The sequence below is a fragment of the Rhinopithecus roxellana genome, chromosome 19 (assembly GCF_007565055.1).
Source record: "Rhinopithecus roxellana isolate Shanxi Qingling chromosome 19, ASM756505v1, whole genome shotgun sequence".
Lineage (NCBI taxonomy): Eukaryota > Metazoa > Chordata > Mammalia > Primates > Cercopithecidae > Rhinopithecus > Rhinopithecus roxellana.
The window spans coordinates 79,361,747-79,378,015 of record NC_044567.1 but is presented as its reverse complement, the minus strand read 5'-3'; the positions used below and the strand labels follow the sequence as shown (position 1 = coordinate 79,378,015).

At 38.0% G+C, this 16,269-nt stretch overlaps 1 protein-coding gene across 14 annotated transcripts in view; it reads left to right on the top strand.

The window, feature by feature from the left end:
- The window catches only part of CEP112 (centrosomal protein 112), a 569,199-nt gene that overhangs the window by 89,951 nt on the left and 462,979 nt on the right, over nt 1–16,269 (top strand). For 8 of the 14 annotated variants that reach the window (XM_030923682.1, XM_030923676.1, XM_030923684.1 and 5 more), the window contains exons 7-8: nt 2,620–2,667; nt 2,914–2,994. In XM_030923682.1, the coding sequence (XP_030779542.1) occupies nt 2,620–2,667; nt 2,914–2,994 (129 nt within the window). The remainder of the gene's footprint in view (nt 1–2,619; nt 2,668–2,913; nt 2,995–16,269) is intronic. The other 6 variants (XM_010379988.2, XM_010379989.2, XM_030923677.1 and 3 more) reach the window with 1 other exon arrangement.

Here is a 16,269-nt window from a genome sequence, read left to right as displayed (position 1 = left end):
ACAGGCGAGAGCCATAGCGCCCGGCCATGGCTTGTCTTCTTTTGATTCTTTGATTCTGTCTTGTTTCTGTAGGGCCCTTATCTTCAGCTGCTTTTTTCTTTCCCTTTATCATGAACAACGTTCCTTCAAAGGTGCTTCTCTCTACCTCAGAAGTGATTCCTTCCTAGAACTGCCTTTCTGGTTTCTTCGTAGTTTCCAAGCTCCTCCTTTTGTGCCCATCTCTGGCACTTTGAGCCATTAAGTTTTTTTGTGTGGCCTGCCTAAGGTAGGCCACTCTTCTTTGACAGGTCATTGTTTGATGATATTTAGTTCCACCACTACTAGGACCCTGAGTACTTTCCTTTTTTCCCCCGTGCTACCACTCTGGTTTGGCTCAGGATCTAATTCTGCTGATTTGGTATCTTTATTTAGCCACCTACGTGTTAATCCAGGGATTTGTATTCTCTTTCTCCTTTTTATGATGTAGTCATGAATGATGGGCATTTTTATTTGGTCTCTTTATCAATCTGTATGGGTCTTTGAAGGATGGGGAGAGACATTTAAATTCATACAGTTGCCATTACCTTTTAGAAACTGGCGTTCACATGAAAGAAAATTGTTTTGTGTATTTCCTTTAATCTAGATGCTAAAATAATTATACTTTATATCCTGTCTATTGCTATACTCTTTTTAAGTTTTACTTGATTACATTCTACTATAAATGTTATGACTTCTTCATTTTTTGATTAATTGATTCTTCATTCACCCTTATCTTTATTGTCAAATTGGATGTGAATTGTTCATTTTCAAGAATTATTAACCATAATAAATAATTTGGGGAGCTTTTTGAAAACACAATGGGATTTTGGAGAAGTAGAATCCAGTAATTTATATTTGAAATATTTATCATTTGATCCTCATAGTACACTCTAGGATGTTAAAAGAAAACCCCTAAAGAAATTAAACTCAACAGAGTTTAGTGAGCAAAGAATGATTCATGGATCAGACAGCCCCTGAATCATAATAGGTTCAGAGAAGCTGCAGCACTACTGGATGGTTGAAGATTTATGGACAGAAGAAGGATAGTGATGTACGAAAAATGGAAGCGAGGTACAGAAACAGCAGGATTGGTTACAGCTCTGCTTTTGCCTTATTTGAATCTGGTTTGAACAATTGATTGCCTTGGGCCAAAACTCAGTGAGTGGCACAAGAGTAGGCTGTAGTCTGTGTATACATCCAGTTAGGTTACAGTTCACCATGTATGGAGAAATTAGGCTGAATTAAAAATATGTGAGGAGGCAGCTTTAGGTTAATCTTAATTTAACAAGGGTAAGAACCCCTACCCTAGGTTGAAGTGATGGTTAGTGTTCATATACTTTGTGAGATTATCCATGTAGTAATTTGTAGGTTTGTGATATGAAGAAATTAGACTTTCATGGTAATGATTTTTAATTATTACTTTATTTATGAGTGAAATAGTAGAGATAACTATCAGTATGTCTACTTTATCATATAGTATATTCATGTAATAAATACTTTATTGAAAGGCTACTATACATTAGATATTGTGCTAGGTACCAGAGATACAGAACTGAGAAGACATCATCCCTGTATTCCTTCTGTTCAAAGAGAGAGATGTGGAGACATACTGATAAACACTCAAAGTATTACATAAGGGCTATGAGAGAGTGGACATGGGATACTTTAGGAGCTGATAAGAAGGTGGAATTAGGTACAGGTTACTCCTTTCTCTCCTCTTGTTTCTTCCTTCTTTCCAAAGAAATATTCACTGGGCGCTGAGTTGGGTGTTAGGGATAGAGTGGTGAACAGGGCAGTCATGGTCTCTGCTTTCAGAGTCCACACTGTTTCGAAACAGGGAGATGCCAGATTGTAAAAGGGAACCAGCATCCAGGGTACTACTGGAGTAGTAGGAACTAAGTTTCCTGGGGAAGATGATTTTTAAACTGTGAGTCTTGAGTAAGTTAACCATGTGTAGAAGTTGGGGGAATGATCTTACAGGTTGCAAAGACTCAGACATGGGAGACTGTGTAGTGCTTTTAAATTAAAACCAGTTGTCTGATGTCCTGGGAATGTGGGGTATGGTGGAGATAGATGAATCTGAAAGGGAGATTTAGGGGGAGTCACAAAGGAATTTTGTGTTCTCTTTGCTATTGGAAAGGTATGTTTAAGGATTCATATACCAAATACATCTGGGAGTGCAGTGATTAAATTGAGACTCTAAGAACAAATAGGTATGTGCTTATAGGGTTTGGAGGGCTGGGCAGAGAAATTCAGAGGTGGACAGGCATGAGAACATCTGCCATGTTCTGGTAATATAAGGCATTGTGGATCCTGGGAGCATAAAATGTGAGGTGAAGGGTAATGGAAGATGAGAGTGGGCAGTTAGGCAGTGAGAGGATCATGTAGGTTCATTTTGGCATGCAAAGGAGTTTATGTTTTATATTTTATTTGTAGGGAGCCACTAAAAATGTATCATACAATACTCATTCTAAAAATGAATTAAATATTAAGAAATCTAGAAAATATTTCATATGGCAACTTAATTCTGTATTTTATCAAATAATAATTAAAACTCCAAAATTAATAAATCCTTATTTTGTTTTATTTTTAAATTTTCAGATAGAAAATCCTCGATACCTGAGACAGAAGCCTATCCCACTTTCTCTGGTATGTGAGAAATCCATTGGACTTTTTCTAGGGGCAGGTATTTTAAAATAAAATAATCACCAAGTTATTTATAGAAAATAATGCAGATCTACATTAGGAAAGATAATTGAATTTATCACTTGGAAGTGATTTTTTCCTGCAATGTTAGTACTATTTTGGTATGGGCTGCAGGCAATTTAGGAGTTTTCTTTGGGATTAAGGATAAACCAGATCTTAAAACGTATTAAATAATTCCTGTTCATTCAGCAGATGACACCGAAATTCAGCCTGAGAAAATCCAGCAGTTTCCATGATGATCATTTTCTCTCTCGAATACGTGAGAAAGAGGTAGGATTGAGATATTGCTGATAAACCCAATTGATAATATAGTTTTAATATTTTATATAATCTAGGTTTTCAGGTTTTAGTTAAAATAATGGTATATTCTAGGAAGAGGTTATATTTGAAACAAATATGAAACGTGATGCATGGTAGGCAGGGTTTGTCTTTCTGTTTTGTCTTTTGTTTTTTGTTTTTTTCTAGAGATAGAGTCTGCCTTTTGCTCGGCTGGAGTGCAGTGGTACGATCAGAGCTCACTGGGATCAAGCAGTCCTCCCATTTCAGCCTTCTAAGTAGCCAAGACTATAGCTGTGCCACCACGTCCAGCTAATTAAAATTTTTTTTTGGTAGAGGTGGGATCTTACTGTTTTTCCCAGGCTGGTCTTGAGCTGTTGGCCTCAAGCGATCCTCCTGCCTTGACTTCTCAAAGCATTAGTATTACAGGCATGAGGCACCATACCTGGACAAAATAGTATATGTTTACTGTGTACAACGTGATGTTTTGAAATATGTACACATTGTCAAATGGCTAAATTGAGCTTGTTATATGAATTACCTCACCGACTTATCATTTTTTTTGTAATGAGAATACTTAAAATGTACTCTCATAGTGATTTTTGAAATACAATCCATTGTTATTAACTAAAGTTGCTATGCTGTACAATAGATCTCTAGAACTGATTTCTCTCATTTAACTTAAATTTTGTATCCTTTGACCAGTATCTCCCAACTCCACTCCTTGTCGCCTGGCCTCATAACCACGATTTTTTTACTTTTGTGAGTTCATCTTTTTTGGAATCCACATATAAGTGAGATCATGTGGTATTTACCTTTCTGTGCCTGGCTTATTTGACTTAACATAGTGTTCTCTAGGTTCATCCATGTTGTACTAAATGACAAGATTTCCTTCTTTTTGAAAACTGAATAACATTTCATTGTGTGTGTGTGTGTATATATCACATTTTCTTCATTTATTTGTTGATGGACACTTTATATTGATTCTATATCTTGGCTATTGCTGCAGTGAACATTGGGGTGCAGATAGCTCTTCAATATACCGATTTCATTTTCTTTGGATTTATACCTAATAGTGAGATTGCTGGATCATATATTTCTATTTTTAATTTTTCAAGGAACCTTCATGTTGTTTTTCTATAATGGCTGCACTGATTTACATTACTGCTAACACTGGGCAAGGGTTCTCTTTTCTCCACATCCCCTCTAATACTGATCTTTTCTCTTTTTGGGCCGCTGGGGCGCCAATATCCAATTCCTAGCCAGGAACCTTGGTCTGTAGGGGCTGGTCTGGCTGTTTTGTTGATAGCCCTTCTAATAGGTGTGACGTGATATCTCAATATTGTTTTAATCAGCATTTCTCTGATGATTAGGAATGTTGGGCAGTTTTTCATGTATCTGGTGGCTATTTGCGTGTCTTCTTTTGAGAAATGTCTCTTCGGATCCTTTGCCCATTTTAAAATCAGGTTATTAGTGTTCTTACCATTGAGTTGTTTGAGTTCCATATATATTTTGGATATTAACCCCTTATTCAATATATGGCTTGCAAATATTTTTCTTATTGTGTAGGCTGTCTTTTTACTCTGTTGATTGTTTACATCTTTTTATATTGTATAGAAAGAAATTATTGTGGCTATGATATTTAAACAATATATTATCTTCATACTAAAGATATAAGTCATTTCCACAACATTATATTATTAGAGTATTCTGTATTTGACTGTTTACTTACTGTTACTGGTGAGTTTTATCCTTTTATATGTATTTTTTTGTTATTCATTAGTGTCTTCTTCTTTAAGCATCAAGATTTCACTTGAGCATTTTTGTAAGACAAGTCTAGTGGTCATGAACTCCCTAAGGCTTTTTTGTGTCTTAGTACATTTTTATCTTTTCTTTATTTCTCAAAGACTGCTTTGCCACTCACAATATTCTTGGTTGGCAGTTATTGTCTTTCGGTACTTGGAATATGTCATCTTACTCTTTTCTGGCCTGTAAGATTTCCTCCATGAAATCCACTGCTAGTCTTACTGGAAGTCTCTTGTATATAACTTGCTTTTCTCTTGATATTTTCAGAATCCTCCATTTGTTCTTTATATTTGACAGTTTGATTGTAACGTGCCTTGGTATAGTCTTGCTTGAATTAAATCTGATTGGAGACTTTTGACCTTTTCGTACCAGGATATATATATATTTCCCTCAATTTGGAAAGTTTTTAGCTATTGTTTCTTTAAACTTTCTACACCTTTGTCTCTTTTTTTCTTCTTTAGCTCCTATGACTTGAATATTTGTTCTTTTGATCCTATCCCATATGTCCCGTAAACTTTCTTCATTCCTTTCCAGTCTTCTTCCTATTTCTTCTCTGACTGCGTATTTTCTAATAGCCTGTATATTTGAGTTTACAGAATTTTTTTTTTGTTTTGCTTGATCAATTTGGTTGTGAATGCTTTCTGTTATATTTTTCTTTTCATTCATTTTTCAGCTCCAGAATTTGATTTTTAAAAAAATTTCTCTGTTAAATTTTCCATTTTGTACACTTACTGTTTTTCTGATTTCGTTAAATTATTTCTCTGTATTTTCTTGAAGCTGACTGAGCTTCGTTAAAACCATTAGTGTGAATTATTTGTCAGGCAGTTTATATATTTTCATTTCTTTGGGGTCAGCTATTGGGAGATTATTTTCTTTTGCTGGGGTGATGTCTCCTTGTTTTTTTATGTTGCTTGTTGCTTTATGTTGGTGTCTGCACATTTGAAGAAGTAGGAAATTACTATAGTCTTTGTAGACTGGCTTCATTTGAGAAAGCCAGTCACTATTCAGCCTGTCCAGAAACTCTGGGCAGGCTGTTTGGCCTATTGGTAGGCTCTCTCCTACATCCTCAGGCAGAGTCAGAAAGTGGGTGGGCCTGGTATCCTGGTCCTCATGTTTGAGCTTGGAGCCTGGATCCACTGGGTAGATGTGTTGTTTTGGTCCATGGGAGTGAGCTTGGAGTCTGGGTCTGTATGGTAAGCCTGAAATCTGTATCCACCAGGGCTAGCCTGAAGCCTGGATCCACAAGGGCTGACCTGGTTCTAGGGTGGGTTTAAGCCAGAATCTGCAGGGGTCGGACAGATTCTGGGATGGGCCTGGTTCTTTGGTTCACTGGGACAGACGTGGGGCCTGAGTGTGCAGGGGTGGGCTTGGGTCATGATTCTGTAGGGATGGACCTGGAATCTTAGTTTCTGAGGGCTGGCTTGGCACCAGAGTTTATTGGGATGAGCCCGGACCCTGGGTCTGTTAGTCAGGCCTGGACCCCGAGTCTCCTGGAATGTGGGATCACAGGGGTTAATATGGATATTGGGGCCCCAGTGGCCAGCCTGGGATCTGGGCCAGAGGTGTTGACTGGGAGGTTGGGTGGGTCTAAAGCATGGGATTGTGTTGGCTGACCTGGCTCTGAATCCTGGGTTATGCTTGGAGCTTGGGGCCAGATGGGCTGGCCTGTCATTGGGTATGTCTGGAACCTATATTCACATGGGCCAGCATGGAGGCTGAGTCTGTGGGTGCTGGCCTGATGACTAGGGATTCTGGGGGCTTGCCTGGTTCCTGGGTAGGCCTGAAACCTGAAGTTGTCGGGGCCAGCATTGTGCTGTGAATAGTCTGGAGCACAAAGTCGCTGGGCCCTGCCTGGCAATGTGGTGAGTCCAGAGACTTGAGTCTGCTGGGCTGGCTTTGGAACCTGGGACTGTGGGATCTTGCATTGTGCCAAGTTAGGCCTAGAGGTTCAGTCTATGGGTACTGACCTGGAGTCTTGGGTCTTGGGAGCTGACCTGGAGCCTGGGGCTACAGAGGCTAGCCAGGAACCTTAGTCTGTAAGGGCTGGTCTGGCTCTGGGGTGGAGCTGAAGCTTAGGCTGCTGGGGTCAGTCTAGCACTAGGGTTAGTTTGGATGCTGTGGCTGCTGGGATCAGCATGGGGTGGGGGTGGACCCAGGGACTAAATCTACTGGGCCAGTCTGGAGCCTGGGGCTGTGAGATTTTCCTTGTACCAGGGTGGATTTGCAGGGTCAGTCATGGGGTACTGGCTGGGAGTCTAGGGCTGAAGAGTCCTGCCTGGTCCTGCGTTTTACTGGGACTGACCTGGCATTGGGGTCTGAGTTACGTCTAGTGCTCACCTTTCTTTCCTCCTCCCAAGTGGAGGGTCTCTCCAAGCTTTACTCTCTGGAGTTGGGGGAGGGGTGATGTGAGTATTTTAAAATCTGCAGCCTCAGACTGCAGAGTAAAACTGTCCTTTCTACATTCTGTGTTATGTCTTTTCCTATTTTGTGCTATATTTCACCTTGTTTGCTTAGCTCTTATGAAGGTATTTTTGTACATGTTTATGTTCAAATTGATTTTTCTGTGGAGGGACAAGGGCTTGAAAGTCCTAGTCTGCCATCTTGCTGACATCAGACTCAGGGTTTTCTTTCTTGTGTAATCCTGGTGTTAAAAAAACTGTTGTAATAAAAGCAAATGACATTTTAAAAAGCAAATTTGGGAGTAATATTTCTTATACTCAGACATACCTTCCTTTGAGCTCTTGTTTTGAATTTCTTTTTCTAAAAATTGTCATTCATTAATTATAAAAATCATTTTGAGTCATTCCCAACTATTTTTCCTTTTAATTTTATTTTGTATTAATTCTTACTATTGAGGCTGCTTACCATAAAATAATTAAACGAACTGAAAGGAAGTGGTCACTTGAAAATTTTGTTGATGACAACTTGGGGCAGGAGTCAACATACCAATGCCACCCACATATGTTTTCAAAGAAAAAACATTTGAAGCTATCATGCATTGCATCAGAAATTCATTTTTAAATGTGTTTGATTTTGTTTTTCCTAAATCCTTATGTTTTTGTTTTTCTTTTGGGCATACTATAAAAATATTTGAGGCATCATTGAGAAGTTTGCATTTAATCGTAAACTTATTCCATATATTAAAAGATATTCACTGTACATTTTTCTAAAATAATCCTTTGTGCAATTACATAGTCATTTCTGACTTATTTTGATGAAGTTTTTTAAATCATATTTTTCTCCATTGTACAATATTTAATAGTATCTGCTGATTTGCCCCTGTGTAAAAACTATGTTAGTTTCATCTATCTTTTAAATTAGCATGTCTAATTATAAAAGTATGTAGATTTTTATTAAAGACACTTTGGGAAATAGAGACATATGTAAGGAGGGAAATAAAATCACCTATAGAATCAACACCTAGAAATAAAAAATACTGGTAATATATTCTATGTTTTTTTCTTCTTTTCTCTGTGTGTTCTATAAACATATGTTTTTCTTTAGAAAATTGGTATGGCCAGGCATGGTCGTTCACGCCTGTAATCCCAGCACTTTAGGAGGCCGAGGCGGGCACTCACCAGGTCCGGAAATCGAGACCATCCTGGCTAACACGATGAAACCCTGTCTCTACTAAAAAAATACAAAAAATTACTCGGGCTTGGTGGCGGGCGCCTATAGTCCCAGCTACTAGGGAGGATGAGGCAGGAGAACGGCATGAACCTGGGAGGCGGAGCTTGCAGTGAGCCGAGATCACTCCACTGCACTCCAGCCTAGGCGACAGAGCGAGACTCCGTCTCAAAAAAAAAGAAAATCTTATGTCTACTTGTTTAAATCCCTTTTATTCAACATTCAATTGTCGGTATACGGATGAATGCTCTTCTGTTTTGAAGTTTGTTAGAGCCTTACATGTCCCTATAAAACAACTCTTGTGCATGTTCTCATCTAAAAATGTCTTTATTGTTGCTGGGTAATATTTTTAAAACCATAAATAGTATTCTTTTAAGTGAGTCAACTTTATCTAAAATTAAATATTAGCTCTCAAGTATTTAATCATCACTTTCTCAACTCATTCTTCAGAGATAATTATTGTTGAAAATTTAATGGGTATTCTCTTTAAAATTCTTAGGATTACTTCATTCTTAAGTAAAATTAGATCATATACTACATATAGACCATTTCATTGCTTTTTTTTTGAGACTGAGTCTCGCTCTGTCACCCAGGCTGGAGTACAGTGGCATAATTTCAGCTCACTGTAACCTCTGCCTCCCGGATTCAAGCGGTTCTCCTTCCTCAGCCTCCTGAGTAGCTGGGATTACAGGTGTGTGCCACCATGCCTGCTATTTTTTGTATTTTTAGTAGAGACGCGGTTTCACCATGTTGCTCAGGCTGGTCTCAAGCTCCTGACCTTATGATCCGTCTGCCTCGGCCTCCCAAAGTGTTGGAATTATAGGCGTGAGCCACCGTGCCTGGCCTATTTCATTGCTTTTTGACTGACATATATATTCTGATGATTTTTTCCATATCGGAAATATCACCCCATTCTTATTCATAATTGCATAAATTTTATTTTACTGATATTTCACATTTTATTAAGCTATTGATGCATATAGGCCGTTTAGAGTATTTTTCTATAACAAATGGTATTTCAAGAATACCCCTGTCCATATCTTTGTGTATTATGTGTCTTTTCTTGCAGAATAAATTATGTGAAATGGAATAGCTCAGTCACGGGGTGGCACATTTACATTTTAGATTGACATTGACAAGTTGTCCTTAAAATAAGGTTATGTCTGCGTAGTGCTGCAGGCATGGGAGTGCATGGAGTGTTGGCTAGTGGATATAGAGTTTCTTTTTAGGGTTATTAAAATGTTCTAAAATTAGATTGTGCTAATGGTTGTATAACTCTCTGATATATTAAAAACCTTTGATTTGTATTGTTCAAATGTTTGAATTTTATGATATATAAATTATATTTCAATAAAACTGTTAAAAAGGGTTATGTCTATTTAAGTAAACATTAATAGTATAGAGAGTCTCTTTTTCCATTTTAATCAATGCTGGAGCAATTTGCATGTTAAAGTATCACTTCTTTTTTATATGTCTTTCAAGTATTTTTCTCTGTAAATGTCTTTTGATTTATGCTACTTTTTAGTGTAGAGAAGGTTTCTTCTATTTTTAACTTTTTAAAATTAATTTTGAATTTTTGTGGGTACATAGTAGGTGTATATATTTGTGCGTTACATGAGATATTTTGATACAGGCCTGTGATGCATAATAATCACATCAGGATAAATGGGGTATCCATCATCTAAGGCATTTATCCTTTGTGTTACAAACAATCTATACTCGTTTAGTTATTTTAAAATGTACAATTAAATTATTTTTTGACTATAGTCACCTTATTGTTCCAGCAAATTATAGGTCTTCTTCATTCTTTCTACTTTTTATACCCATTAACCATCCCAACTCCCCTGCTACCTTCCCACCACCCTTCCCAGCCCTTAATAACCATCATTCTATTCTCTACCTCCATGAGTTCAATTGTTTTTACTTTTTAGCTTCCACAAATAAATGAGAACATATGAAGTTTGTCTTTCTGTGCTTGGCTTATTTCACTGAACATAGTGACCTCCAATTCTATCCATGTTGTTGCAAATGACAGGATCTCATTCTTTTTAATGGCTGAGTAGTACTCCATTGTGTATGTGTACCACATTTTCCTTATTCATTCATCTGCTGATGGACACTTAGCTTGCTTCTAAATCTTCACTATTGTTATTAGTGCTGCAATAAACATGGGAGTGCAAATATCTCTTCAGTATACTGATTTTCTTTTTTTAGAGTATATACCTTGGAGTGGGATTGGTGGATTGGTAGTTCTATTTTTATTTTCTTTTGAGGAACCTCCATTGTGGTTGTATTAATTTACATTCCCACCAACCCAGTGTGCAAAGGTTCTCTTTTTTCCACATCGTTGCCAGCATTTGTTATTACTTATCTTTTGGATAAAAGGCATTTTAACTGGACTGAAATGATATCTCATGGTAGTTTTGATTTGCATGAGAAGTTTTCTTTTAAATAGTTGCATCTGTCCGCCTTTTCTCTAGGCTTCTGGTTTTTATATCATGCTTAGAAAAGCCTTTCACCTTCCAACATAACAAAAAATTACCTCTTTTTTTGGTCTGTTTAAAAATTTTATTTTTCTATTTAAATATTAGATCTCTTTCAGAGGTTTTGCTATAAATACTGATAATAATCTTTGTTGGTCAGTTCTTTTTTTTGTTTTGTTTTGTTTTTGGAGATGGAGTCTCGCTCAGTCGTCCAGGCTGGAGTGTGGAGTGCAGTGGCGCGATCTCAGCTCGCTGCAACCTCCGCCTCCCAGGTTCAAGCAATTCTCCTCCCTTAGACTCCTGAGTAGCTGGGATTACAGGTGCTCGCTGCCATGCCCTGCCATTATTTTTGTATTTTTAGTAGAGATGGAGTTTCACTGTGTTGCCCAGGCTGGTTTCAAACTCCTGAGCTCAGGCAGTCTACCTGCCTTGGCCTCCCCAAGTGCTAGGATTACAGGCATGAGTCACCACACCTGACCTCATTAGTCAGTTCTTAATGGTATAAAATACAAATTTAGGAGTTTGAAATACTTATATTAAAGGATCCAGTAAGTCTGGAGATAATTGATACCAATGTTGTACTGACTGTAGAGTTCATCTGTGTCATTGTATTAGTCCGTTCTCATGCTGCTAATAAAGACATACCCAAGGCCAGGTAATTTATAATGAAAAAGAGGTTTAATGGACTCATAGTTCCATATGGCTGGGAGGCCTCACAATCATGGCGAAAGGCAAAAGAGGAGCAAAGGCACATCTTACATGGTGGCAGGTGAGAGAGCATGTGCAGGAAAACTGCCCTTTATAAAACCATCAGATCTCATGAGACTTACTCACCATCATGAGAACAGCATGAGGAAAATCTGACCTGATGATTCAATTGCCTCTCACTGGGTCCCTCCCATGACACATGGGAATGATGGTTGCTACAGCTCAAGATGATATTTGGGTGAGGACACAGCCAAACCATATCAGTCATGAAGCATTTATTAAGGTATTTAATTTTGTTGAAGTTTTAGATAGTCTTAAAATATTTAACTAGCCTTTAGAAATGGAGCTATTTAATAAACTACAACTTCCATTTTAGATTCATAATTGTTCAGAAGATACCTTAGATGTTACATGAGTAAAATATGTAAAATTACTAATTGAATTAATGCAATTATTTAACCTAATTTACTAATTAATATTAATTTAATATTACTATTAATATCGAATTTTATTGGAGTTAAAGAATTACAGTGGTTTGTTTTGGTGGCTACAGATACACATATAAAAAAATTTTTTTTTGAGACAGAGTCTTGCTCTGTTGCCCGGGAGTACAACAGCCTTGGAAGGCTGTTGTTCCTCAGCCTTCCAAGTAGCTGGGATTACAGGCACACGCCACCACGTCCGGCTAGTTTTTGTAGTTTTAGTAGACACAGGTTTCGCCATGTTGGCCAGGCTGGACTTGAACTCCTAACCTGAGGTGATCCACCGCCTCAGCATCCCAAAGTGCTAGGATTACAGGCATGAGCCACTGCACCTGACCCACATATTAAATATTTTAAGATATTCTTAAAAATTTTCGATTTATTTTGGACATATTTCTCATATGTTATGGGAAAACGTATGTTCAGTGACAGTGATCCTTTATTTTAACTTCAGCCTATCACTCACAAACATACGTGGACTTGCTTGCCTTTGTAATTGCTAACACATTTTCTCTGATATCGACATCACAGAATTGTGTGACAGTGAGCGTCATCAAGCAGTGGGTCTTTCTTTCTTTCTTTCTTTTTTTAGTAATCTGAAAAAAGGCTTTTTGACATTATGACATTTGGAAAAGTGTTTTCACTGAAAATGAGAGAAGAGGCAACACAACAAGAAGAGGTCAGTTTTCAGAGCAACTGTCAGTTTTCAGAGAACAGATGGTAGAAATGGCTCCTTTGGTAAAAGGCGAAGGATTTATACAATCTGAAGAGAAACCAGAGTATAAAATTCCTCTCTTTGTGAAATAAAATAGAAAATTTCCTTTGAACTTTCTTTTCACTCATATTGAATGTTTCCATCTATTGCCTAAAAAGAGATGTTGCTTCTTTCTTACATGCCAAATAGGCCTTTTTTTTTTTCCTGAGATGGAGTCTCGCTCTGTTGCCCAGGCTGGTGTGCAGTGGCACGATCTTGGCTCATCACAACCTCCGCCTCCCGGGTCCATGCCAGTCTCCTGCCTCAGCCTCCTGAGTAGCTGGGACTACAGATACTCGCCACCATGCCCAGCTAATTTTTGTATTTTTAGTAGAGACAGCGTTTCACCATGTTGGCTAGGCTGGTCTTGAACTCCTGACCTTGTGATCTGCCTGCCTCGGCCTCCCAGAGTGCTGGGATTACAGGCGTGAACCACTGTGCTCGGAATTAGGCCTTTTTTTTTTTTTTTTTTTGTCTATGAGTCTGTTAGTCAAATGTATAATTTAAATAACTCTAGGATAAAGAAAGCCACAGTTATTAACATAATAAATGAGAGAACAGGAATAGATTTCTTATGAAACATAGCATTCAGATATGCACAGTGTCACATAATTTGATAAATAATTGTACAAAGGAATGCCATTGTAAATGCCACCCAGGCAAGAATTAGGTAATTGCCAATATCCTAAGAAGCCTCCTGTCTGACCATTTGTAATCATACTCTCTTCTATCTTTCCTAGAAGTAACCACTATTCTGATTTTTCTGATGATAATTTTCACCTATTTGTTTTTTTAATATTGATTTTAGCATTAATACCTGCATCTTTGAAAATTGAAATATTTTTATTTTACCAGATTTTGAACTTTGTATGAAGAAAACTAAACTTTTGGTTTATTTTTATTTTTTATTTTATTTATTTTTTTCTTTTATTATGCTTTAAGTTCTGGGGTACATGTGCAGAATGTGCAGGTTTGTTACATAGGTATACACGTGCCATGGTGGTTTGCTGTACTCATCAACCTGTCATCTACATTAGGTGTTTCTCCTAATGTTATCCCTCCCCTAGCCCCCCACCCCCTGACATGCCCCGGTGTGTGATGTTCCTCTCCCTGTGTCCATGTGTTCTCATTGTTTAACTCCCACTTATGAATAAGAACATGCAGTGTTTGGTTTTCTGTTCTTGTGTTAGTTTGCTGAGAATGATGGTTTCTAGCTTCATCCATGTCGCTGCAAAGGACATGAATTTATCCTTTTTTATGGCTGCATAGTTTTCCATGGTGTATATATGTGCCACATTTTCTTTATCCAGTCTATCATTGATGGGCATTTGGGTTGGTTCTAAGTCTTTGCTATTGTGAACAGTGCTGCAATACACGTATGTGTTCATGTGTCTTTATAGTACAATGATTTATAATGCTTTGGGTATATACCCAGTAATGGGAATGCTGGATCAAATAGTATTTCAGGTTCTAGATCCTTGAGTAATCGCCACACTGTCTTCCTTAATGGTTGAACTAATTTACACTCCCACCAACAGTGTAAAAGTGTTCCTGTTTCTCCACATCCTCCCAGCATCTGTTGTTTTCTGACTTTTTAATGATTGCCATTATAACTGGTGTGAGGTTGTGTCTCTTTGTGGTTTTGATTTGCATTTCTCTTTTTTTTTTTGAGACGGAGTCTCGCTCTGTCGCCCAGGCTGGAGTGCAGTGGCCGGATCTCAGCTCACTGCAAGCTCCGCCTCCCGGGTTTACGCCATTCTCCTGCCTCAGCCTCCCAAGTAGCTAGGACTACAAGCGCCCGCCACCTCGCCCGGCTAGTTTTTTGTATTTTTTAGTAGAGACGGGGTTTCACCGTGTTAGCCAGGACGGTCTCCATCTCCTGACCTCGTGATCCGCCCGTCTCGGCCTCCCAAAGTGCTGGGATTACAGGCTTGAGCCACCGCGCCCGGCCGATTTGCATTTCTCTAATGACCAGTGATGTTGAGCTTTTCTTCGTATGTTTGTTGGCCATATAAGTGTCTTCTTTTAAGAAGTGTCTGTTCATATCCTTCGCCCACTTTTTGATGGGGTCGTTTGTGTTTTTTCTTGTAAATCTGTAAAATTGTTCCTTGTAGATTCTGGATATTAGCCCTTTGTCAGATGGATAGATTGCAAAAATTTTCTGGATTCTGTAGGTTGCCTGTTCACTCTGATGAGTTTCTTTTGCTGGGCAGAAGCTCTTTAGTTTAATTAGATCCCATTTGTAAATTTTGGCTTTTGTTTCTATTGCTTTTGGTATTTTAGTCATGAAGTCTTTGCCCATGCCTATGTCCTGAATGGTATTGCCTAGATTTTCTTCTAGGGATTTTATGGTTTTCGGTCTTACGTTTAAGTCTTTAATCCATCTTGAGTTAATTTTTGTATGAGGTGTAAGGAAGGGGTCCAGTTTCATTTTTCTGCATATGGCTAGCCAGTTTCCCCAACACCGTGTATTAAATAGGGAATCCTTTCCCCATTGTTTGTTTTTTTTGGGGGGGTTTGTCAAAGATCAGATGGTTGTAGATGTGTGGGGTTATTTCTGAGGCCTCTGTTCTGTTCCATTGGTCTATCTACCTGTTTTGGTACCAGTAACATGCTGTTCTGGTTACTAGCCTTGTAGTATGGTTTAAAGTCAGGTAGCATGATACCTCCAGCTTTGTTCTTTTTGCTTAGGATTGTCTTGGCTATACGGGCTCTTTTTTAGTTCCATGTGAAATTTAAAGTAGTTTTTTTCTAATTCTGTGAAAAAAAAGTCAATGGTAGCTTGATGGCGATAGCATTGAATCTATAAATTACTTTGGGCAGTATGGCTATTTTCATGATATTGATTCTTTCTATCCATGAGCATGGAATGTTTTTTCATTTGTTTGTGTCCACAGAGAACTAAACTTTTGATATTCTTTTATGTCTTGCTTCTTTTGCTCAATAGTATATTAGAGGCATTCATCCATGTTGTGCCATATAATTGTAATAGGTTTGTTTGCACTGTTTTCTGTTTAATGAATGTCACATTTCTTGCCTTTTTTTGATAAAGTTACTCTAATTTTTTGCCTTTACAAATAATAATTCTATGAATAACCTTATATGTATATCCTGATATACATATGCAAGAGTAGAAACGGGGTTTTACCATGTTGATCAGGTTGGTCTTGAACTACTGACCTCAGGTGGTCCACCCACTTCAGCCTCCCACAGTGTTGGGATTGTAGGCATGAGCCACAGTGCCCTGCAGCATTCCTTTTTTTTAGCAGCCTTGCTAGTATGTTAAGTATCATTATTATTTTTGTCCTTTAGTAACAGCCATTCTTACTGGTGTGAAATTGCCTCTCATTGTGGTTTTGATTTGCATCTCTCTGATGATTAGTGATGTTTCATATGTTTGTTGACCCCT